This window comes from Scleropages formosus, chromosome 4 (assembly GCF_900964775.1).
Source record: "Scleropages formosus chromosome 4, fSclFor1.1, whole genome shotgun sequence".
NCBI classification, from domain to species: domain Eukaryota; kingdom Metazoa; phylum Chordata; class Actinopteri; order Osteoglossiformes; family Osteoglossidae; genus Scleropages; species Scleropages formosus.
In genome coordinates, this window is record NC_041809.1 from 37,324,904 (window position 1) to 37,347,410 (window position 22,507).

At 48.7% G+C, this 22,507-nt stretch overlaps 1 protein-coding gene across 1 annotated transcript; it reads right to left on the bottom strand.

Annotated features, from left to right (window-relative positions):
• Positions 1-1,458: 1,458 nt before the first annotated feature.
• LOC114910404 (mitogen-activated protein kinase kinase kinase 11-like) lies at positions 1,459-20,188 on the bottom strand. Its single transcript, XM_029251005.1, has 10 exons — positions 18,263-20,188; positions 11,372-11,552; positions 10,727-10,875; positions 10,127-10,302; positions 8,291-8,531; positions 7,165-7,278; positions 5,650-5,821; positions 5,368-5,474; positions 4,338-4,907; positions 1,459-2,989 (listed from the first exon to the last, which is right to left on the bottom strand). The coding sequence occupies exons 1-10, from the start codon at positions 19,008-19,010 to the stop codon at positions 2,358-2,360; spliced, it is 3,090 nt and encodes a 1,029-aa protein (XP_029106838.1). The 5' UTR covers positions 19,011-20,188; the 3' UTR covers positions 1,459-2,357.
• Positions 20,189-22,507: the final 2,319 nt, after the last annotated feature.

Below are 22,507 nucleotides of genomic sequence, written 5' to 3' on the forward strand. Positions count from 1 at the left end.
AAGAAGGGGGGGGAATTAAGAAGAGCAAAAAAAAGAAAAAAAAAACAATATAAATAAATAAATAAATACCAAGGCTGCAGTACATCTGCACAACACCAGGGGGCGACATACAGAGCACCATTGTATGGAAGGTGTGGTCAGTCAGTAGTACATTAACCAGCAGTGTCAAACGGAACAGACAATTTCTTTGGTACAAAGTGAGAGGATCTGATCCAGGAGAGACAGGTGCACGAGGGGGGCGGGGGGGGCTAAATGTACAGCCCAACGATGGGTTAATGGTGTGGTCCAGGGACCCTGAGGCACCGCGTACATTTGTTTCTTTTCATAACCAGCACCCCGTATTCACATCATCAATACACTGTCGATCAGGCGACCGGTTCAATCGAAAGGTCTGGAGGTGACGGAGAACAAACGTATGGAATGGCTGGGGGGGGGGGGGGGTCCCACACTCGCACTTTGGGAATCAATGAATCGACGGACTCCCCCTGTATACGCCCGAGGAGGAGGAGACCCGGCACAGCTTACCGTTTACTCCACCCATTCACAGTTTTACACACATCCTTTCGTTTCATTACGCACAAGGTGAAAGTCACACTCTGAATGCTACTGCACGCCCGGGGTGTCACACTCGATTCTGGGAAGGCTGCTCCTGGCGATGCGCGTCGGCTTTTGTTTCAGCTGAGCTCTTAACTGACCCATTCGCTCTGATCGAACCGTCGAATTAGCTGGAAAAAAATACACATAGGCATTAAAACAAGGGAAGAATTGCTGTCGTTCTCAGTTGTGTCAAACAGCCTTTAAGCACTTGGGAGTTTCAAGAAATATTTGCGTATCTTACGAGTCGTAGAGTTGGTCGTTTTGACTAATCAGTAATTACTCCTCTTTACCCCTCCAGCAGTTAATGGATTAATCTGAGCATCGAACCCAGTGCAGTTTGCAAAGTTGGAAAAGGCACCAGACGCACAGACTAAGACTGCAGCACCGGTAAGAGTTCAGTAATAATCTACACTTGTACACCACAAGTACTATTTACTCGTGTGCAACTAATGCTTGGGGATCCGTACGATTTGAGCAGCACCGCTCACTAACAGAGTGGCTCGAACCCGAGCGCGCAGGTTCCGCTCGGTAGTTCAGAGCTCAGCCGGAACCGACACCGCCGTGCGCCCGCGGCGGCCCCCAACACACACGCGGCGCGCCCAACGCTCCGGGAATCCCGGGAGTCCGAGGTGACGCTCGACACCCTTATAGCAACGAGCAGCTAATTTTACAACCTCACATAGCAAACGTGATTTCACTTCCAAGCCAAATACTGACATCGGGAGCCACCCAGGCTACTCTCACAAAAAAGCAGTACACACCAATATCACTCGGGCGACGATGATCATTAACCACACATATACTTTGAATGTATTCCTCCGAAGGGTGTTCGTTAGTATGGTTTATTAATTTAAAATAAAATAAAATAAAAAAGAAAAAAAACAGGCAAGTGTACTTTACTCCAAGTGTATTTTAAGTGTATTTTACTCCAGGTTCAAGTAAATGGGATAAAAGCTACAGAAATGCGTGTATCACAAACAAATGTACTGCTTTTTCATACGAGTAGAACCGCCCATCCCTGAGCTAAAACTGTGGATAACAACAGTAATAATCTTTAAAAACAGCTTAATTTAAAAAGGAATGTGTATTTTATTTGCCGGGATCTTCCGCGTATTCCGTCACCAATTTGTCTTATTGCTTCTCTCTGCAAATTGTGTCACTCCCTCAAAGTGCAAACATTTGGCCTCTAATATTGCGTTCTTGGTCCCACTGCAAAATATGATTCCAGTGTTTTATTCCGTGTCCCCAAAATATTCAGCGAATCGTTAGTCCAAGTTCTGCTATTCGCACAGTCTGACAGCACTGCACATTTCAGTTGTGTTTTGTCAGGTAAAACGTCAACTATCGGCTTAACCAGCCGTCCTTTTGCTCGCGCAAGGAAGGGAGCCACTTGAGCTCATAATGCGGAATAAGAAAGGCGTTCGAAGACGCCGAGGGATGCGGAGTCCCGGCTCCGTCTCGTCGGGACCGAACCACGCAGGAGCGCGGACGCCGACATCCGCCATCTCCGTGCGTCACGGTAAGGGTCAATTCTTACAAGCGGCCGTTTCGCCGGGCTCGGCTCCAACCGAATTTCCTTCTCCGACTCCAATTCCCCTGCCGCCCGGCATCCGGCACCCGACGCCTCCGGCCAAAGAGCCCGTGACGGCGGCGGACCTGAACGTGCACGCATTCCAGTTTTGGGGATCGAACAATCGGCGCCACGTTCCACTTTGCCGCTTCCTCGAACACTTTGCACTCGACGGGGCTGTGGGGCGTTGTCAGAAGCGCTCGTTTCTGAGGTGCGCCGGAGACTTCCAGGGCTCCAGGCCTACAGCCAGCTGCCGCCTCTGACGCTCCTTCTCTTTGGCGGCGTCCAAGAGCGGACCTCTGCCCGTCCAGCCGAGGTCAAGGAAAGGGGAGTCGAGGGCTGGCGAGAAGGGGGCCACCCTGAGGGCAGACAAGGAGGGACTCGCGTTGGCGGAGGCGGGGGCCGAGCGGGACGTGCCGAAGGGGACGGAGAAGGGGTCGTCAGAGGCACGGTCCGCGGTCCCGCTGGGGTCCACCAGGCGGGCGAAGGGGTCGCAGTCCGAGGGAGGGAACGGCTCGCAGTTCGCAAACGGGTTCGTGGGGGACGGCTGGCGCCCCGGGGCATTGCGGAAGGGCCCGTCCGGTTCGGCGGTGGCGGCGGCGGCGGCGCGCCCGCTTGCCCGTCCCGCACCGCCAGCTGAGATGAAGCTCCAGGGGTCAATGCGAGGCCTGACGGGGGACGGGCGCGGACGCGGAACAACGTTCACATCCAGGCGCCGTGCCTTGGGGCTCCAGAGTCGAGGATTTGGGAGCAGAGGGGGCGCAGGGGATGTGCGGCCGTCTCTCTCTGGGATGTCTTGCGAGCACATGGGCAGGTCGCCACCTTTGACAGGATGGGGGGAGAGAGCAAAACACAAGCGAATGTGAATCTGGGCCACGACGACCACCTCCCATGGATAGATGTAGCTCATGTGCTCGAAAAGACACCGAGACAATAAGCAAATTTCAGAACGGAAAAAGCGGTCGTGTTCCGTCGCTCTGCCCGAGCCCAGAAACAGCAGCGTGAAGAGCTCTGAATTTGGTTTTTACTACACACGGCAGATCTATTTAATCAAATTTCCCGGCCATTTAATCACACAATCGGTACAGTGAGAAGATGTTGCAATCACGTTAAAGTGATTTTTCCAGGACCACCGAAAGGACTTGTGAATAATTAGAGAAAAGCCTCCCTCTGCTTTTCAAAAACATTTACTTTTCATTTACATTAATTCATTTAGCAGACGCTTTTGTCCAAAGCGACGTACATCTCAGCAAAAGTACAAGTTATGCATTACATTGAGAGAAGGAGACATAGCTGCAGACATGAAAGTCTCGAGCAAACCTAGTTTGTTACCTACCGCTTGCTGCACCGAGGTTCACCGTTGGAGTAGGTGCATAAGACACAGAATAAACAAATCCTGATACCCACACCAATTTTTCTCTTTTTTTTATTCTCTACTTTTTTTTATTAAATATTACAAGATACACAAATGAGCAAGTACAATGCCAGAGTAATGGCTGAATAAAGGTTGTATCTGGGGATGCTTATGGAGTTACGATGCGTGAACAGTTACACCATTTTCAAGACGTGTGTCGTTAAAAGAACAAGAAATTCTCGGCCGTATTTCCTATCCTTTTTTTTGCATGTGCTTAAAAAAAAAAAAAAAAAAAAAAAAAAAAAAGGGTCACATACCTGCTCCTGGGATCCTGTTAGACTACAGAAATCTAATACTTTGATTTGTATACAGAATATCTGCTCATTCTGTACTTTTCACTATACCTGTATCTGAGTTCAATAAATACGCCGGACTGCTGAATACCTGCAACTGGGAAGGGGCAGCTGGTAGTGTAGTAGTTACAGCTGCTGCCTTTGGACCCAAAGGTTGCAGGTTTGAATATCCCACCTCTGGTTGTAGTACCCTTGAAGGTACTTACCAGGTAAGTGCCAGGTATGTACCAGGCACCAGGTATGGCTCCAGTAAAATTACCCAGCTGTACAAACGCGTAACTAAAAGAAAGTCGGTTTAGAGAAAAGTGCCAGATAAACGTAAGCGGGTTGCCTCCGTTTATCATGAAGTTTCCTTAGCGCGGCACTGATGACAAGTGCCACATGTAAAAATGATCCCTTCCCGCTTTGGGAAGGAACAGTGCAGACCTGCACCTGACGAGAGAGGTTGAGGAGAAGATCTCACCTAAATGAGCGGAAAGGAGATCCTGACTCGGTTTCCTCCTCCTGTCTGCGCCTGGACTCCAGGGGTTGGACACATGTTCCCCGTTGGCCTGGGGCTCCACAGCAACCCAGTCCTTTGGGGAGAACTTCGCTTGCTCTTGCTGAGGTTCAGGACCTCCCTGACCCTGCGTGCCCCAGGCCTGCAGAGGTGGAATAGCGGGTTGCAAGGCCAAGTTACAGGCAGGTGTGGGGAGAACCTCTGTCTGGCTAAAGGTGATGAGGTCGTCCACAGTGGGCGGGTCCCGGAATAAAGACACCGTTGGGAGCGGCTGCTCAGCCTCCGGAGGATGGAGGCTCGGTCGAGGCGGCACTTTGGGGGGTGCTTCCAAGCATCGTCCGAGGGCTACCGAGGCCAGCAAAGCGCCCCCGTCCAGCAGGGCCTTGTGAGTGCTCCTCGGAAGACCCCCGGGGGAGCTGCGCTCTGGTCTAGGTGAGCCTGCCGGGGAGTGGTGGGGCCAGCGCGGGGACCCCTCCTCGCTTCCCGAGTCCCCGTGAGGTAGACTAGTCCGAGGGGTCTCCTTCAGAGAGAACCCTGCAAGAGAGACACCGAAAAGAAGGCAGCCACGCGTTCAGAAAGGAGCTAAATTTTACAGCTTTGATGCTTCCTGGAGAAGAGCATCTGCTAAATGAATAAATGTGAAATGTAAAATGATGCAAAGAATCACAGTCACAACTACTAACTGTTACCCCGTTACCATCACTGACACCAACAGAGGGGAGCGGGAGAACATCTCCCCTCTCGAACTTCCAGGGAAAACAAGAGGCTCAGCTCACATCCAAATCTGTTGAATACGGCTTCGGGTTTAATATGACAGGAATCTTAAAGTGGCTCCTCTGTACGTGAACGCAGATTAGTGCTAAATACATTCCTCTCGATACGAAGTCGGTATATTTTTATTCCAAGCGTCTTGCGGCTGATCTGCATCTCAGGGGCAACAATGCGGTAGGAGTGAACGTTCGGCGTCGAGAAGAGCACGCGTGACTGCTGTTACCGTTTAGATGGGACTCCGGGGTCGGAGGTCTGTACTCCTCCAAATCGCTCTTCGAGTTTCCATTCTGATTGCTGTCCAGCTCCAAGAGCTTCGCCCTCATAGAAAGGCTGAAACGCGACAAAACGGAGAGAAACGCAACGAGAAGTCAACCGATGCGAAACATACCTGAACATAAAAGGAAAGAATTTATTTTCCTCTCTCAGCTGCGCTACGGTCGCACTTCGGAGAGCGCGGCCCACGGAAGGGTCACTAAAGACCGAGGAGGGAAGCGCGCGCAGTTACCCGCAGTCCTGAGAGTTGAGGCGCAGCACTTTGGGTCTGCGTGGGCTCTTGGGACTCTGCTGGTTCCAGTGCAGCCCCAAACGGTGCTCCTCGCCGGGCTGCTTGTGGGCCGCGGGTTCCGGCGGCCACACGGAGGGCGGACCCCAAGGCCTGCTGCTCTCGCTGGGACTCACTGCGGAGAGACACGGGTCACGGACCAAGGGGACGCGAGCCGTCCTTCTAGCGCTGTATTTTACACTCCTAAGCAAGAACGCGCACCGTGCGCGCATTCAAAACGCATTCGGTAATGTCTTTTAGCGGGGGAGGGGCCGCCCTGTGAAAACAGCACTTCTCTGCCAGCATTTATTGCTCCCGGTTCGCAGCGACATGTAAACTACAGTAACCATCCAGGGAAAAACCCAAACTCACAAAACCCAGAAAGTTAGGCGATAATGTCTGAAAAATTGAGTCCCGTGAAAATTGCTGATCGCTTTTTTTTAAGGAGGTCAGTTACCCCCGTCTCACCGCCGAGGTTAACCGTTAAAATGGGAGCAGTAATCATTTCTGCACCGCTCAGCTGATCAACACCGGTACAGATACGAACAAATAACTTTTCCTTAATAATCATCCAATTACTTTTGTGTTACATTTTATCACTTTACTACAAGAGAAATCTAATTGATTTTGATTATCTACATATTTATCTCACAAACACTTAGCAGAGTAAGAGAGAAAACTCATTCAAATTCGGTACTAATGTATGTATTGAGGGCACGTAGTAGCAGTGAGGAGTATTTTCAGTGGCGCGTTTGATAACGTAAGCAAGAGCGCCCCCATTTGGAGGAAAACTGAAGTGTAGAATTAAAATGCCGCAATAATCTGTGACCGCTACTTACATTTATTCGCTTAGCCGACGCTTTTATCCAAAGCGGCTTACAAAGTTAAGCTGCTTACAATTACTTACCCATTTTTACAGCAGGGTAATTTTACTGGAGCAACTTACCGTAAGTACCTTGCTCAAGGATACTGCAGTTGGAGGGGGATTCGAACCTGCAACCTTTGGGTCCAAAGGCAGCAGCTCTAAACACTACACTACACTACACTACCAACTGCCCCCTCCCACTTAGAAGAGGAAGCCCATTTGGAAGCTTCTTTAAGTTCTCCAACGTTCAAAACTGCAGCGCAGACATTGTGAACTGAAGTGCCGAAGCGCAATCAGCAGCGGTAGGGATTGTATGGAGGGAAGGAAAACGGGCGGAGAGTAAAGGTCAAATTATATGAACTTTCAATCTTAAAACTTTCTTCACAGCTGGAGTCCTGCTCCTGAAACCCAAAAAAAGGGGGTCAAAGTGAACTCAGTGAGGATCCAGCAGTACTGCTCTAGTGGCTAATAATACGAAGTTTGCTGAAATATGTGTGTTAAGCAAGAACAATAAACAAATGCTGAAGAATGGAGAAAACAAACACACACACACACACAGAAAACAGAAAACACATGCATGATAAGAAATGCAAGATAAGGAGGGAGGGACTCACGCTGGATGGCCCGAAAGCGGGGGCCAAAAGAAGGAGAGGATCCCGAGCCCACGTCTGGAAAATTCCTTTTCTCCGGCCCTGGGGAAGCCTGCACTGTGATTTTATGGATGAAATCTGAGGAACAATAATAAAAAAATATATACGTTTGTTAGAAGAGAGCAGATATTTTTCGATACATGAAAACAATGAAAAGAGTAGGATGATGGCTGGGGTTACGGGACGTCGAAGGAAATTGAAGTAAGACGGAGATACAAAGAGAGAGAGCGCGAGAGAGAGATCAAGAAAAAAGTCAAGATTAAATAAAATCAAACCAATATAAAGATTCAGCTGGGAAATAAGAAAACTGAAAGTAAATAGAAAGTGAGAAAATATGAGACATATGAAGAGGGAAATGGAAGCCGAGAGCACAACGAAACGGAGAATTTAAGTGAGATGGACAGGCAGACAAGAGAGGTGATGCTTTCTAACAACACGTCACGTCTTCACTTACCGTCGGCAAATTCCGCCAACGAGAACGGCCCCCGTCGCCAAAGGGAGCCGAGTAAATTGAGCAAACTGCTCGTTTTCCTAAGCCTGCGGAATTCTCCAGAAGGCCTCAAACGGCTGCCCCTGGCCATAAGCTTTCCCGGGAAGGTTAAGGGCAGTGACGCAAAAAGGGCAGCTATTCTAAGTGCGGCTCAGCCTGGCCTGCGGACAGGAAGCCTGCTGCCGTGGCAGCCTGCATCTCCCTTTCATTAACCACCCGAAACTCGCCACGCTGCTGCTGGCACCGAGCCAGCACGGCGCAGGCGTCCCAAACACGGCAGGCTTCGCGTGCAGCGGCACAAGATGACACAGATGGCTCTAGTCTCCCTCTCTCAAAGAGACATAAAACACACACTTGGTTGCAGGTAAGCTGGGGACAGCTGGTATTGCAGTGGTTACAGCCGTTACCTTCGGACCCAAAGGGTGCAGGTTCGAGTCCCACCTCGAACCGCAGTACCCTTGAGCGAGGTACTTACCCTAAATTGCTCCAGTAAAACTACCCAGCCGTATAAACGGGTAAATAATCGTAGGTACCTTAGCGGTGTAAGTCGCTTCGGAGAAGAGCACGAGCTTCTCCCGTGCGAAAAGGTGCGGCTCCTACCCTGCGGCATGCTGATCTTCTCGCCGTTCTTGCCCTTCAGCTTGTGCTTTTTGAAGGTGCCCTTGCGCTTCTTCACGTTAGGCTTCTCCTGGTTCATGTGCAGGATCAGTAGGCTGAGCTCACGCTCAAACACATCCTGCTCCCACTGAGCGAGCTGCTGTTCGCGCTGCCGCAGGAACTCCTCGTGGGACTTCTGCTCCAGAGCGGCCCGCTGGAGCTCCTCCTCGCGGCACCGCAGCTCCTGGAGACGCAGACACACGCAGGTTTGACCTTTCTGGAGATTTAAGAGCGAACGATGGACTTCGACGGATTCTGCCCCGCCAAAAACTGATCAAAAAATAAAACTGTCATTGTAAAGCCAATTGTTTAAAAAAGATCTTCACAGATACACTCCGATACTCCGCAGATACGTGTTTCAGGTAGACTGGTGACTGCTGGCAGCCTGAGTTACGACACACACAGCTTATGACCACCTGCACTTACAACGGCCATCCCGTTACTTTATTATATTATTTTTGAGTCCCAACATCTAATAAAAAAGACTGCATCTGCTGTTAAGTAAGAACAGGTAGCACTGTGGCTAGAGCAGCCACATCTGAACTTAGTGGTCACGGGTTCGAATCCTATCTCCTGCTGTAGTGCCCTTGAGCAAGGTACTTACCCTGAAATGCTCAAGTAAAAAATAAAAAAAAAATTACCAAGCTGTACAAATGGATGAATAAGTAGCTTAACATTATAATTCACATACACACACACACATTTTCTGAACCGCTTGTCCCATACGGGGTCGCGGGGAACCGGAGCCTAACCCGGCAACTCAGGGCGTAAGGCCGGAGGGGGAGGGGACACACCCGGGACGGGACGCCAGTCCGTCGCGAGGCACCCCAAGCGGGACTTGAACCCCAGACCCACTGGAGAGCAGGACCCGGTCCAACCCACTGCGCCACCACGCCCCGCCCATTATAATTCATTTTGGTGAAAAGCATCAGCTAAATAAATAAATATAAATAGTATCAATATTTGTTACTGACTCTGTCTCTGCCAGCGTTTGGGTATGTAGCACTGACTGAGTTTGTCTACAAAACATTTTGTTTGCAGTTCCCTTCAAGATACTTTTGATTTAAAATGGCCAGCACACAAAAAGTGAGTGTTCTGGTGGTGCTGAAAAGGCGAAAGATAGTAGATTTAGCAGCGAAAGTGAAAACGATAGTGCCGCACGAACAATTATAATACCTTGCCGTACGTATCAGCATAGCATGAATAATGTGTGAAAGTAGTGAAAAATATGACAAAACCCCGTTATACAATAGAAAATTTGTGAATTTTCACTGTTTATACGTCCTTATGGTTCCCGAGGGGCTTTTCAACTTTCAACAACGTCAACTTACGACGGGGATGCGGGAACGTAACTCTGCCGTAAGTCAAGAACCACGTGCAAATCGCCCAGAGGGTACATAGGGTATGGATGACTGTGCCACTGTTTCACTGCGCTGCTGTACTGACAGGTAAAGGACTGCAGGAAGTTCAGTATCTGGCTGTGTAGGACACCTTAGACAAAAGGTGTTAGCTAAATAATAGCTGTTAATAATAACCGCTTGTCACGTTCAAAAATGAGAATAAAGGTGCGTGTAACGTGAACGCATCCCAGTCAGCAAAGTGACAATGTGCTTCACTGCAGACTCAGACTCACCAGCCCTTTCACAAGACCTCTGATTTAGAGTAAGCTCCCTGCTCAAAGGTACTACAGCTCGAGACGAGATTCGAACCCGCAACCTTAGAGTCCGAAGACAGCAGCTGCACCTGGTACTTCCGCGTTCCATTCCTTGCCCATCCTACCTTCTCCTTTGCCCGCAGCTCATCGAACATGCTCTGGATCTCCAGCTTCCAGTCCTCCTGCAGCGAGTGGAAGGATTCCTGGGGCATCTCATCCAGGACCTGTTGCTCCAGGGCAGTGAGCTGAGACAGGATGGAGGCGAAGCTGGGCCGGTGGTGGGGGTCCTGGTCCCAGCACTCTGCGCAACCAAAACATCCCATCGGTGCACTTCTCTTACCAGGGGACCGTCCACACACACCTCGCATCGTTCGTGCCAGTTTCCATCTTTACGCACACAAATTTCTGGTCACATCTCCTTGTGCTCTTAGCCTTGGTTCAACTTTTAAATTACATTTAAACTGCCCTCAGTTTGCAATGGTTTCATTCCGTTTAACTCTGACAATTGCGTGCAGTCCTGGACCGATCCTAGGTCAGCCGCAGCACACTATTTCATCTTGGACTGCCAGCACACCATCCTGAGATCCTGTTAATACCCACTGTACAATCCTAACGTTGAACGTCTCCTTAAACGAAGGCATCAGGTAAACGCGCACGCACGCACGCACGCACGCACGCACATAAATCCTTCCGATCGTACAGCTCCTTGTGCCTCTATATCTCACCTGTCATCAGCTGTGCAAAAGGCTCGGGGCAGGTGGAAGGGATGGGGAGCGTGAGTTTGTTGACAGCCACTCCATAGGCCACAGCCAGACCATCAATGCCCTTGTAGGGAACCTCCCCAGTCAGCAGCTCCCACAGCAGCACGCCATAGCTGCAGGACAGTATACAGACACACACACACGCGTCGGGGAGCCCTCCGAGACAGGGCGCGCGTTCCTTTGCACGTCAGGGATAACTCCGGCATGCGCGCAGAGAACGCAAGACTTAAAAACGCACAAAAGTTTATTCCAACTTTTTCTGCCTCTGGCGAAAGACTGTCTCTGCAATAACTGTTTTATTTGTTTTCTTTGTTGAACGCAGCTGCGTGATTGTAATCACATTTTCGCTAAGAAAGCAAGCTTAAATTGTTACGCAGACGTATTACGTTTCTAAATTTGCCGTCAATTTGGCAAACGTCACCTCTGCGCATGAACTCGGCAGAAAGAAATCGGTTCTTCTGCAAGTGCCTGTTCTTGCCCCGCATTGTACAAAATAGCCGTGTAAGAAATGTAATTTTACCAGAGGAGCTGAGCGAACAAAACATATATTCCTATTGCTTCATGGCATCATCCAGTCATCAACAATATCGATGTTCCCTCACCACTCACCTCCACACGTCACTGCCCTTGGAGAAGGTGGACGACTTGATCACCTCAGGCGCCATCCAGGCATAAGTGCCCGCGGTGCTCATCTTGGTTGTCTTATGCCACTCACGTGCCAGTCCAAAGTCTGTGATTTTGAGGGTCTTCCCCTCCATGTCCTCATTCTCTATAGGCTGGGCGAGGAGAACTGAAGAATGAAGGAGAGTAAACAGCACTTTGCAAGACCTTAAAGAGGAAACGGAGCATTTCTGCACATGGGGTACCGCTTCTACCACAAAGACGTCTCTGGAAAGACATTCTGCGCTGGATAAAATTATTTTAAAAAAAGATAAAAGTGATCCTGTTAAAAATTAATACAATCTGGGCCGGCCTTGAGGCCGCAATCTTCCTCCATCATTTGAAAAAGAAGAAAAAAAGGCTCCATATCGTCATAAATTGTGCAAGGAAGGGAAGTAAGAGACACTTTACTTCCCGAAAATAAAATTAATACATAAAAAAACTGAACTGCTAATAAAACGTCCATGTTTACCAGGAACAGAACATTTCAACATTCTTCTAACACAATGATAATTGTCCTTCTACAAAGTATTTGTCCAAGGACGCTACTGTCATTTCCTAATTGTTACGTTATTCCATTGGTTTATTGATATTAAAGGGGTGCGGTGGTGCAGCGGGTTGGACCGGGTCGGACCGGGTCCTGCTCTCCGGTGGGTCTGGGGTTCGAGTCCCGCTTGGGGTGCCTTGCGACGGACTGGCGTCCCGTCCTGGGTGTGTCCCCTCCCCCTCCGGCCTTACGCCCTGCATTGCCGGATAGGCTCCGGTTCCCCGCGACCCCGTATGTGACAAGCGGTTCGGGAAATGTGTGTGTGTGTGTGTATCGATCTTAAAAGGACTTTAGCAATGTTGTTTTTATTATTATTGTTGTTGTTGCTGTGTGTATCAGCTGCGCGGACCAATAAACAGGACAACACTAATAATTTATATGGCAATATCACGCGATTCATTTTTGTACTGCGCGTGCGCCATAAACAAAAGTAGACACGTCAAATATAATCTTGGGCTGTCACTTTTCCTCCTTCCGCCTAGTCGGGTCGCTCGGCTCAGGAGACCTCGAACATCCAGATCTGGTTCCATCTCGGCAACCAAAAACCTAGGAGCGGGTGCTTTTCTTTAAAGGTTAAACGACCAACGAGCGCACGAGAAAACGGTAATTGTGCAGCGGCGTCTCCTACTTGGGGTAACGAAGCCTTGAAACAACAGCGTCTAAGAACGAGACCCCGGAGGCCAAACGCCGAACGCGGCCCGAGAAGTGACTCGTGGGCACAATTTTGGATTTCTCCCTCCTCCTCGCTCCGTGCCTCCCCTTCTCTTCTCGCATCCCGTGCGGTGACCGAGCGCTCGAAGCCAACACGAGACCCGACGTCACGAGGGCAAGCGGTGCCCGCGAAACCACACCGCGCGCTCCTCCGTCCCATGTAGGCATACCGGCGAGGCGGCGGACGCGTGAGCGGGGCGCGTTGCGGCGGTTCCAAGAGCCAACTAACTATACAAATTAAAAACGGCAGGAAACGAGCACTGTCACTTCTGCAAACCGGCAAGCAAAGTCTTTATCGTGCCCGTCCGATTCTTACCCTCGCAACTGCGTCTCTTCAGCTCGGTCTTTCACAGATTGGTATCGGTTCACTCTTTTTAAACATCAGCTACACCTCGATAATACAGGAAGTCCCAAATAAAAGGGGCTAATGCTGAAGACAGTGCAAAAAACGGAGATTTTGAAAGGGCGACTGGTGAAACAATAGCAAATCACTCTGTAACGGTAACAGCAGGAAACAGACTGAATCAGTAGGAAACTAAATGACGGCCATTTCGTTGCAGGGCCTTAGGTGGGGTTTTTCTTTTTTTTTTGTTTTTTTTTTTAAACCGAAGCAAAAATTAAGAACAAAGGATCTTTACGTTTATAAACTCTATATTAGGGAACTCGCAATGCTACAGTGCCATAAAGTCTACGTTAATTACAGGGCTACATGGGGAAGTGAGAAAGACTTAAATTTAAAAAAAACTCGCTGCATGCACTTTTTGTTTTTTAAAAAAAGGAGGGGAGGCAGAGACAAACGAAGAGAGCGGGAAAAATGAACACCGCTACATTTATAAATCTGTGAATACACATAAAATTCAAAGCAATTAATCCACGAATAAAGACAGAGAAGGGCTATCACAATCACAGAAAGGGTGTCCTGCAGCTTCTTTCTGGTGTTCTCGAGCTGTGCTCTTCCATTGCTAAAGCAACAGTAAATAACAATTAAAGGAGAGTCAAAGGTTCAACTAAGCAACCGGAGCAGCAAACCTATGAAGGAACTCATCGGCCTTCATTCCACGCCGACCCAAGGCAGCAATCGCACAACTGACGCTGCACATTAACAGCCTACGGATCGCATTGTTCCAAAAAGCACACGTACGTTATGAAATTGAGCGAGTGCCGGAGGTAAAACCTCCGTTCTTCCCAAACAGGACGACTCTCCTTGTTGGGAGGAACACGCGACATTAAAGCACGACAGAAACGCATTAGAAAAACGCACGCACGCACGCACGCACCCACGCACGCACGCACGCACGGCTTCACGACGCAGAAGCGACACAGACATCCTCGACTTCGCTAGCAGCGGCCGCAACTACTCTTCGGTTTCGGCGTGAAGCTCGGGATTCAGGGCTTTCCTTAAACAAAGTCTGTCGACACCGAGGGCGGCGCCGCCTTCATTTGCGCGAAAAGGTCGATTCTCCCGAACCGCGAGGCGCCTCAACGCAAGGGGACACTTTCAGGAGCGCGCTACACCCGTGGCGGTCTTTCTGCTCTTCCCGTGCCCTCCCTCCGCTCCTGTCCGCATCGCTCTAGTTCTGCCCGTAGGCGAGGGGAGCATTCCGGCGGGGCGGGGGCTTTCCCGGGAAGAAGGGAAGCTTTGTCCCGGGAGGGCCCGACCGCTAGCCGACAGGCAGTCTGGCAAACTCTCCGCTGACACAAAGAGCAGGAGACCGACGAAGAGGAACAGAGAGGGATGGCCGTCTGCAGTCGGAGGGGAAGCGACGGGGTCAGACAGCCCAGATATCAGAGCTCGAGCTCAACGTTATACGCAAACTCGTGCTTTGCAAACCTTCTCGCTACCGTAACGGTACCGTAACAACCGCCCGATACAGGTCACTTCAAGTCTACCGCACTCGTAAGCAGCTACGGCTTCACAGCGGTAAGGAGTGCGCTGCGGCGAACACCAAATAGAGCAAGGAAACCCAATTCGGTGAGAACTGACACGACACTTGGGTTCAAGAGCAAGGATGTCATCTTAGAATACGATATCATGTCTTCTGCTGCAACAAATCCCGGCGAGACCGCCGTACACCGTTGACGACAAAAAAACAGACATTTGTCACAAAGAAAAAAGTCAATGTAATTTCAATCTTTCGTCAAGGGGCAAAGTACAAATAATTGAATCCTTTCTACAGAATACGAAAGAAATGGAAAGCAAAGGCAGCAACCAAAATATAGCACGCGCGGTTTATGCTCGTAATCAGCAAATACATTTAGTCATCGCCATGTCGGCCAAACCGCCAGAAGCGCACAAGTCCTACAGACTTTTCCAAAAGAACCCGGAAAAACTACACACTTCGCAGGCGTCGCGATAACGGCGGCGAGCCGCGCTCTCAACATACACGAACGCTCACGACGTCGGGAGACAAACGCATAACTATTAATAAAGCTAACAGACCGCCGTCGTCCCATAAGAGCAGCGCTTCATTCGTTGATGTTTTTACCAGGGCAAAACTCAGACGTTCTCAAACAGAGTATCCAATCGATCGTGACCTAACAAGGTTCTCCGTTTCGTATTCTGCGTAAGTCGGCATTTAATCCCTCTTCGGAATTGCAAATACAGTTATTTACATAACTACAACAGAAAGTGCTGCAGCAGCAGTTCGGAGGGCGAGCACGGGACACTATTCCGTCTCGGTGCCGCTACCTAAATCGATCGGCTATTTGTGACCCGACTAGCAAATCGGACAGGAAGCCGGTACCGTCTGACGGCCGAAGGGCTGCAGCGAGCATCACGACAGGCTTCCCTGTGATGACCGACACCTAAAGCGAAAAGGCCACAAACAATGATCGTGTTACCTGGAAACATGCGATGAGAGGCAAATAATTGCATAAGGGCTTCCAGTAGCAGGAAGCATCGTTCAACCCATTTATATTGACCCGGACGACATGCCAAAATACGTATTTCAACGTCTTGAGGATCGTCTTTATTTGGAAACCATTTCTCCATAACTTAACATGCAAATAAGAATCTACTGAATCTGTACTGCCACAAAAAAGCCACACTTTTATTTCCTTTAACATCAGTCATGTTCTGCTGCTGCAATTTACATAAAGAAGCTTGAGGCAGAATTTTAATGTTCATTTCTATTAAGTGTTCTTTGGGAACTGGGAAGCCAACTGACTGGGCTTTTTGAACAGAAGCTTTTATAACACGTTGCCATCACTGTATTGGCAGTCTTAATCAACAAAGTCGACCTTCTTTCCATCATTAAGCACGAACAAGAGTTGAATCCTTCCCTGACACCTTAATTATATGACTACTTTTCTTTTGAAAATCGTTCATTGTGCTCAGGTAAACACGCTAAACACATTCATTACCTGGATACAGGGATATTTAAAAGCTGAGGTTCCCAATCACATATATTGGGTTTTGTATGAACGAAGCTCAAGCCTTGATTGAGCTGTTCATTTAATCAATCACATCTGAAATCACGCTGTGCGAGGACTCAACTTTTCAGTCGTGTCAAACTAAAGATCCGACGAGACGTACTCATCGAGATGTTGCTGGAGCACGTTTTGCCAAACGGAATACGTTCCCTTTCACATGAGCATTTCTGAGATATTAATCTAAAAATACTGATCGTATTACCTGACCGAAGGTTAAGTAAAATATAACAAATATAAATTACAATGCTGTAGCTCTTCAATCTTTGTGGCAAAAGACTAAACAAATGTGTTTACTTACATTTGCCATTACAGTTATGCTTGAAATAATACAAATGCAGTTGCTTTCAAGTCTGAAATGTTGGAGCTGTTTGTCACATTCAATTAATGGCGGCCTCTTTGCGATGAAAAAGGTTAGTGGCTTAGTCTACTTCGCAACCTTTCAGTAAGACCTCGTTATGGAGGGACATTCCGGAAGCCTCCATATGTTTTCTTATGAAGTATACCACGTTACAAACAAAGACGCATTTTAAAAAACAGGTTATCGCTGAAATAGCAGCTGAACGGGGGCAAGTTGCAACAGGTCTACAAAGAAGGATACTGCTCAAAAACAAGATGAAGAAAGAGCGATACCATCTAGCTGAGCAGAAAAGAACTATGTTCTTCAACTTTTCCAGAGGTAAACCCAGTGTTTTCCAGAAAAAAAAAATCATCAAATTTTGAGGTGGCCTTGCGGAATAAAAGGTCACCCTGAAACATGACTTCCAATATACTAAGGAACAAGACATCTGACCTCCCTGAGAATGTATATTTGGTCCCTGAGAATCTATCCTGTTCAGACCCAACCAAAAGAGCACAACAATCACCCTTTGTTTCAGTGATAGTGCTGGATACAAGCCCGAAAAACTGGCACAGGCGCAAATTTGGGGCATTTTATCCCCCGTAACATTACTGACCAGACCCATAATTTTATCTAAACATTCCTAAGATTATTTAGTGTATCATTTAATTTTGACCTTCTGGGTTGTATTTAGTATTTCCAGAGTCCAAGTACAATTTAAAATAGATTGAAGGTTAATTATATGAAGAGCATGCTCTTGATCTCTAGTCAAAACCACAGTTTCTAATCTTAACTTCTTTACCCACTGCTGTTTACTGACACAGACCTTTTTGACCAGAGTAACTTTTCTCATGCTGGCTCCTGGTGAGCATCTCCAACCACTGACATTATATCAGTTACCACAGATATGCGTAAAGAGGGCTTTCAATGTTAAAGTGTACTACAGAGATACAGCCAAATGTTTCGCTTTTCCTTTGCATGTTACTGAAACGCCAGCGCCGACGGTCACAGAGAACTCGAGACCTAATGCATCCAGTTCACGATGTATCTTTGGGAAAAGGACGATTCGTGACAATTTGATGTACGAAAGCTGCAAATTCTCTTCATTTCATTCGACGGCATCTATTATTAGCAAGACTTAACATGAACCAACCACCATAACCGATAAATGTCAGCACGATGCTGCTTAAGAGCTCCAAAATTTTCAGACACTTATTCATATAATGATTTCTAAGTTCATCGCTCCACTTCATATGATGTTCACTGATCATGACATTAATAATTAACAGGTACTGTTTCTTCCGAAAATGTGTGTGTGTTTCTTTTATTTTGGTTTATTATAGAATTGTGGAAGTTCAGTTATAAGGTACCTCTAGCATTAAGCAGTGGATTATGAACACTTGAGTTTCACGGTTTGTACACTTTGATGAACCTGAGTAGCGTGTAGTAAGAGTACTTTCACAATGTGACTTTTCTGAAATATGTCTGAGAATAAGTTGTCTAGGCCCTAGGGAGAATGAATTAATTCTTCTGGGAGAGCAGCTAGCGTCCCAGTCCTGGATAGGAACGCCGCCTTGTAACCTGAAGGCCCTGGGCCCACATGACAATCCTGCCATAATATCCTTGACGGAGGCACTTACCCTGAACTTACATGGTAAGAACACCCCGCTGTGCAAAATGCATAAAGCGCGGTAAAGTTGACTACTCGATATGACACAACAAGCTACCCTCGACGCATGTGCCGGCCACACGAAGGACGATAGCGGAGCACGCACGAACGAGGCGAGATGATATGTGACGCGAGGGGCCTTACTGTTGTTGGACTTGAGGTCCCGGTGGATCACAGGCACTATGGCCCCGCTGTGGAGGTACAGCATCCCCCGGGCGATCTGCACCGCCCAGTTCACCAGAACGTGCGGAGGGATGCGCCGCCCGGCCAGGGCCCGGCTCAGGGGCCCGCCTGAAGCGTACTCCATAATGAGACACATGTTGGGCTCCTGCAAGCACACCCCTTTGAGGGTGATGATGTTGGGATGGGTGAGCATGGCGAAGAGCCGGGCCTCCTGGCGCACGTTTTGGCCCGTCACGCTGATGTCCTCGTCCGGGTCCCGGCGGGCCGCCTTCACGGCCACCAGCTCCCCCCTCCAGTTGCCACGGTAGACCTTGCCGAAGCCACCCACTCCTATGACCTCCTCCAAGCTCAGCTCGGCGAAGTCCACCTCCTGCGGCTCGTGGTCTTTCGCCGCCGCCGGACCGAGCTGCCCGACCACGGCGCGGTCCTGCAGGGTCCCGTAGCGGCTCGGTTTCAAGGAGACGTAGTTCGAAGGGAAGATGCCCACTTTGTTATTGACCTTGCCGGCCCACCACCCCTCGTCCCCGGACACCTCCGAGTCCAGGGACAGCACCTCCACCAGGTCGCCCTTCCGCAGGGTCAGCTCGTCCTTCCCGGCCGCTTCGTAGTCGAACAAAGCGGTCCACAGGGGGTTCGTGAAGTTCCCCGTGCGTGACTGTTCCACACCTTTCCAGCTGGACAGAGAGAAGATATTCTTGAGCGGCTCCATTCTCGGCCTTCAATTCATGCGGATCGACGTGTACGCGTGAGAAGACGGAGGACTCGGAAGCGCATATTTCCCTTTCGCTCGCGTGCGTCGCGCTCATGGGGTCAATCCGTGAAACTCGGAAAAGGCTCCCGCCGGGACGCGTCGAGCCACCGCCGGCGCCGCAAAACGCCGAGCAAACGCGTGTCGCGCGTCCAACCTGAGAGCGCGCGCGCGCGCGTTCCCTTCGTTACATTCGCGCCGCGGCGGCACGCGCCCGCTCGTCTTCGTGCGATGCGACAGCGGTCACTGTGAGCGCGCGACGCTCCCGCGAAGTCCGCGAGCGAGAACGACTAGTCCATGTGGAAATAATGACGCGAAGCATTTCGCATTAAGCGACAAAAGCGCGGAACGGAGGGTCAGGGGGGCACAAGAAGAAAAACAAACAAACGAGCGAACTAACATTTCACAGTCAAGTATCACAGGTCGGTCAGTAGACGAGGCGGCTTGCAGTCCCGCTCCAAGTAAAGGTTAACTTAAGTTAAGTTAAGGTGTCCCGAGTACAGCGATTCCCGTTTAAAAATCATCATGATCATGTGTTGTGTACGCGTTACAGCCGCTCAGGCTCACGATCACGTTATTATGCGGTTTGCTCGGTTCCTTTCGAAGCCGTGGCTGGTGACCAGAGCAGGAAACGCAAGAGAGGTGGAGAAGAATGGCAGGAAAGAGGCATTCAGCCTCCGTGTAGGAACACTTTTAGCTCGCAAATCGGTCATTCGGCGCCACGAACAAGCGGGCGACGCTCGCGCGACGAACGTCGCAGAGTCCCGCGCGGCCACGGCGCGTCCCACGGGCCATAGCCGGGTTCGGCTCGGCTCGGCTCGGCTCCGCTCCGCTCCGATTCGCTCCGGCGCCGCTCGGGCCACACAACTTTATTGCGGCCGAATCTCAGACAGGAAGAGCCACGCAAAGTTTCTCAGTCAAGTGGTTCCTCCAGCAGCCGCAAAACAGACTTTCCAAAAGTTACTTTCCCTTTGATGTGACGAGCTCTTCTTCTTCCTCGGGAGGCTTTTGATTTGTCCTCTTGTTTTTACAAACATGCAAATTGCCTGTTAATTCACGTCTCTCTCCTCTCTTCCCTCCTTCGGCATGTCCAGGCACTCCACGTATCCGTTTACAGTCACCGAGGGTGGCGTTTCGTAGCTTTTTTTTCCCCCAACAGGAAAAGAATCAGATGACACCACCCTCTCTCTCGCTCTCTCTCTCTCTCTCTCTCTCTCCCTCACTCACTCACTCACTCACTCACTCTCTCTCTCTCGCTTTCTGTTCGATCATTTTCTCCGTGTAATTAATGAAACATTTAATGTAGACGCTTTGAATTAGAAGTGGCTGTGTTGTTCTCATTCTGCCCTCACTACATTTTAGTAGTTTTCGTTTTTTTTTTACATGATCGGAATGTTATTTTTGCTTATTTTTTCCGTTCAGTTTGTCCTCTTTCTTTCACTTTCAGTAGTCGTCTGTTCTTGCTGTGTATTTTAACTGTCCTTTTGTCTTAAAATATCAATGTCCATCTCGCACATTTTATGTGATACTTTCCAACACTGAACATGTCCTAAGACATTTGAGGCATATTAGTGACATGGCTAATTTAAGTACAGTGATTTCATTGGTACTTTTCGATCTGATGCTTTTGTTTAAGGCAACTTACAGTTTTTGTGTTACAGTAAAGAAGTTACACAAGCACTCTATTACTGTCATCTCAGAACTGTGGTCATCAGCAAAAAAGTGTCTACACTGGTTCAAAAAGCATTATAAAGATTATAGTGCATAAACAGTATTCAAACAAGTTCACAATGATTAACACTAAATGAATAATTTCAAGTATAGCCAATAAGGGTCATTTTAGAAGGTTATATCAATTGGTCTCTTAAAGGTGGATCTTGACAGCAAGGAGCACCAGTGACAAGACAGTTCAGTGGCACCACATTCTACCACTTGAGGTGTTGAGAACAGAAGAAGTATTGGTGTGTAACAAGGGAATGGAATGGGGCATCGCAACATGAAAAGTAGCACAGGAGGCTGCACACTGGAAACAACGGGCACCCGCAGAATTAAGCTGGGCAGGTGCTAATGCATGATCCGATGCAGAGGTGTGATTCCCGTAGAATCGATGGCAGAGAATCCCAAGCACTGCTTGAAGAGGAGTGATCCTTTAGCTGACGCAGCAATCCCAACCACCAGGGAGATGCAGTTTCCACACTGGCAATGGCCAGAGCCAGGACTATTCGTTCAGTGCCAGCGGTGGCACCGAATGGTCTGGTACTGTGAAGGAATGTTACATAAATGGTAGTGACAGGAGAGCCCCACAAACGATATTGGCAGAGAGGTCAGGAGTAAAACCACACTTTTCAATAGTTTGGGAGAGGGTGGTGGTGACATTGACAACAGCTGCAGACAGGGGGAAGGTTGACAGCAGGTGAAAGAACAGGTCTTTGAAATGTTTAGTTTCAGCTTATGAACTTATGAGAGCATCTAGCCAGACACTGACAGGTACAAAAAGCTCAAATATTCCATTAGGAACATCAGAGTTATATGACGGAAAAGAATATTAGATTTGTAATGTGATCTTCATATAAGTCAAAGGACATCAGAGGCCCTATGGAGCAGCTGTATACTGCGAAGAGGACCCATCGATCCTTGATGGGCACCACTGGGGCACCGGGTATCCTGTCAACACATGGACAGAGCCATCAGACTGGGGCAATGTGAACCAGTCAAGCATTTTTCCTCAGACTATATGGTTCCTGAGGAAATCAAGGAGTATGGAATCATTTTCAATGTAAACACATTTTAGAAAAATGGCTTGGAGGGGTACTGCTGTGAAATAGCATAAAGTATGCATGCATTTTTGAACAGATGTGTCAGCATCAGTAAACTTGAAAAATCTTAAAGTATTATGTATCGTAGCCCTTAATACATTTTTAATACACACACACACACACACACATTTTCAGAACCGCTTGTCCCATACGGGGTCACGGGGAACCGGAGCCTAACCCGGCAACTCAGGGCGTAAGGCCGGAGGGGGAGGGGACACACCCGGGACGGGACGCCAGTCCGTCGCAAGGCACCCCAAGCGGGACTCGAACCCCAGACCCACCGGAGAGCAGGACTGTGGTACAACCCACTGCGCCACTGCATCCCCCGCGCCCCCACATTTTAATACGTAAAAATAAATTTGGTTACCTATTTGCATACATGAAGCATGTTATATACTGTCGAAAAGTGGAATACTTTCCTTAATCACTCTGCTGATGTCTCTTAGGATATTATTCTGCACAAAAATGGCAGTTAATGTTATTAAAATGCATGTGGCTTAACAATTAGATATATTGATTTGATGATAATTCTACAATCTTGAGAAAAACAAGCTTGCGTTTAAGTTTTAAATCCATAACACGTACTTTAAATCTTAATTATACGTTTGGCATTGAAGATTTATTTTTTTCCGACTGGTTTAT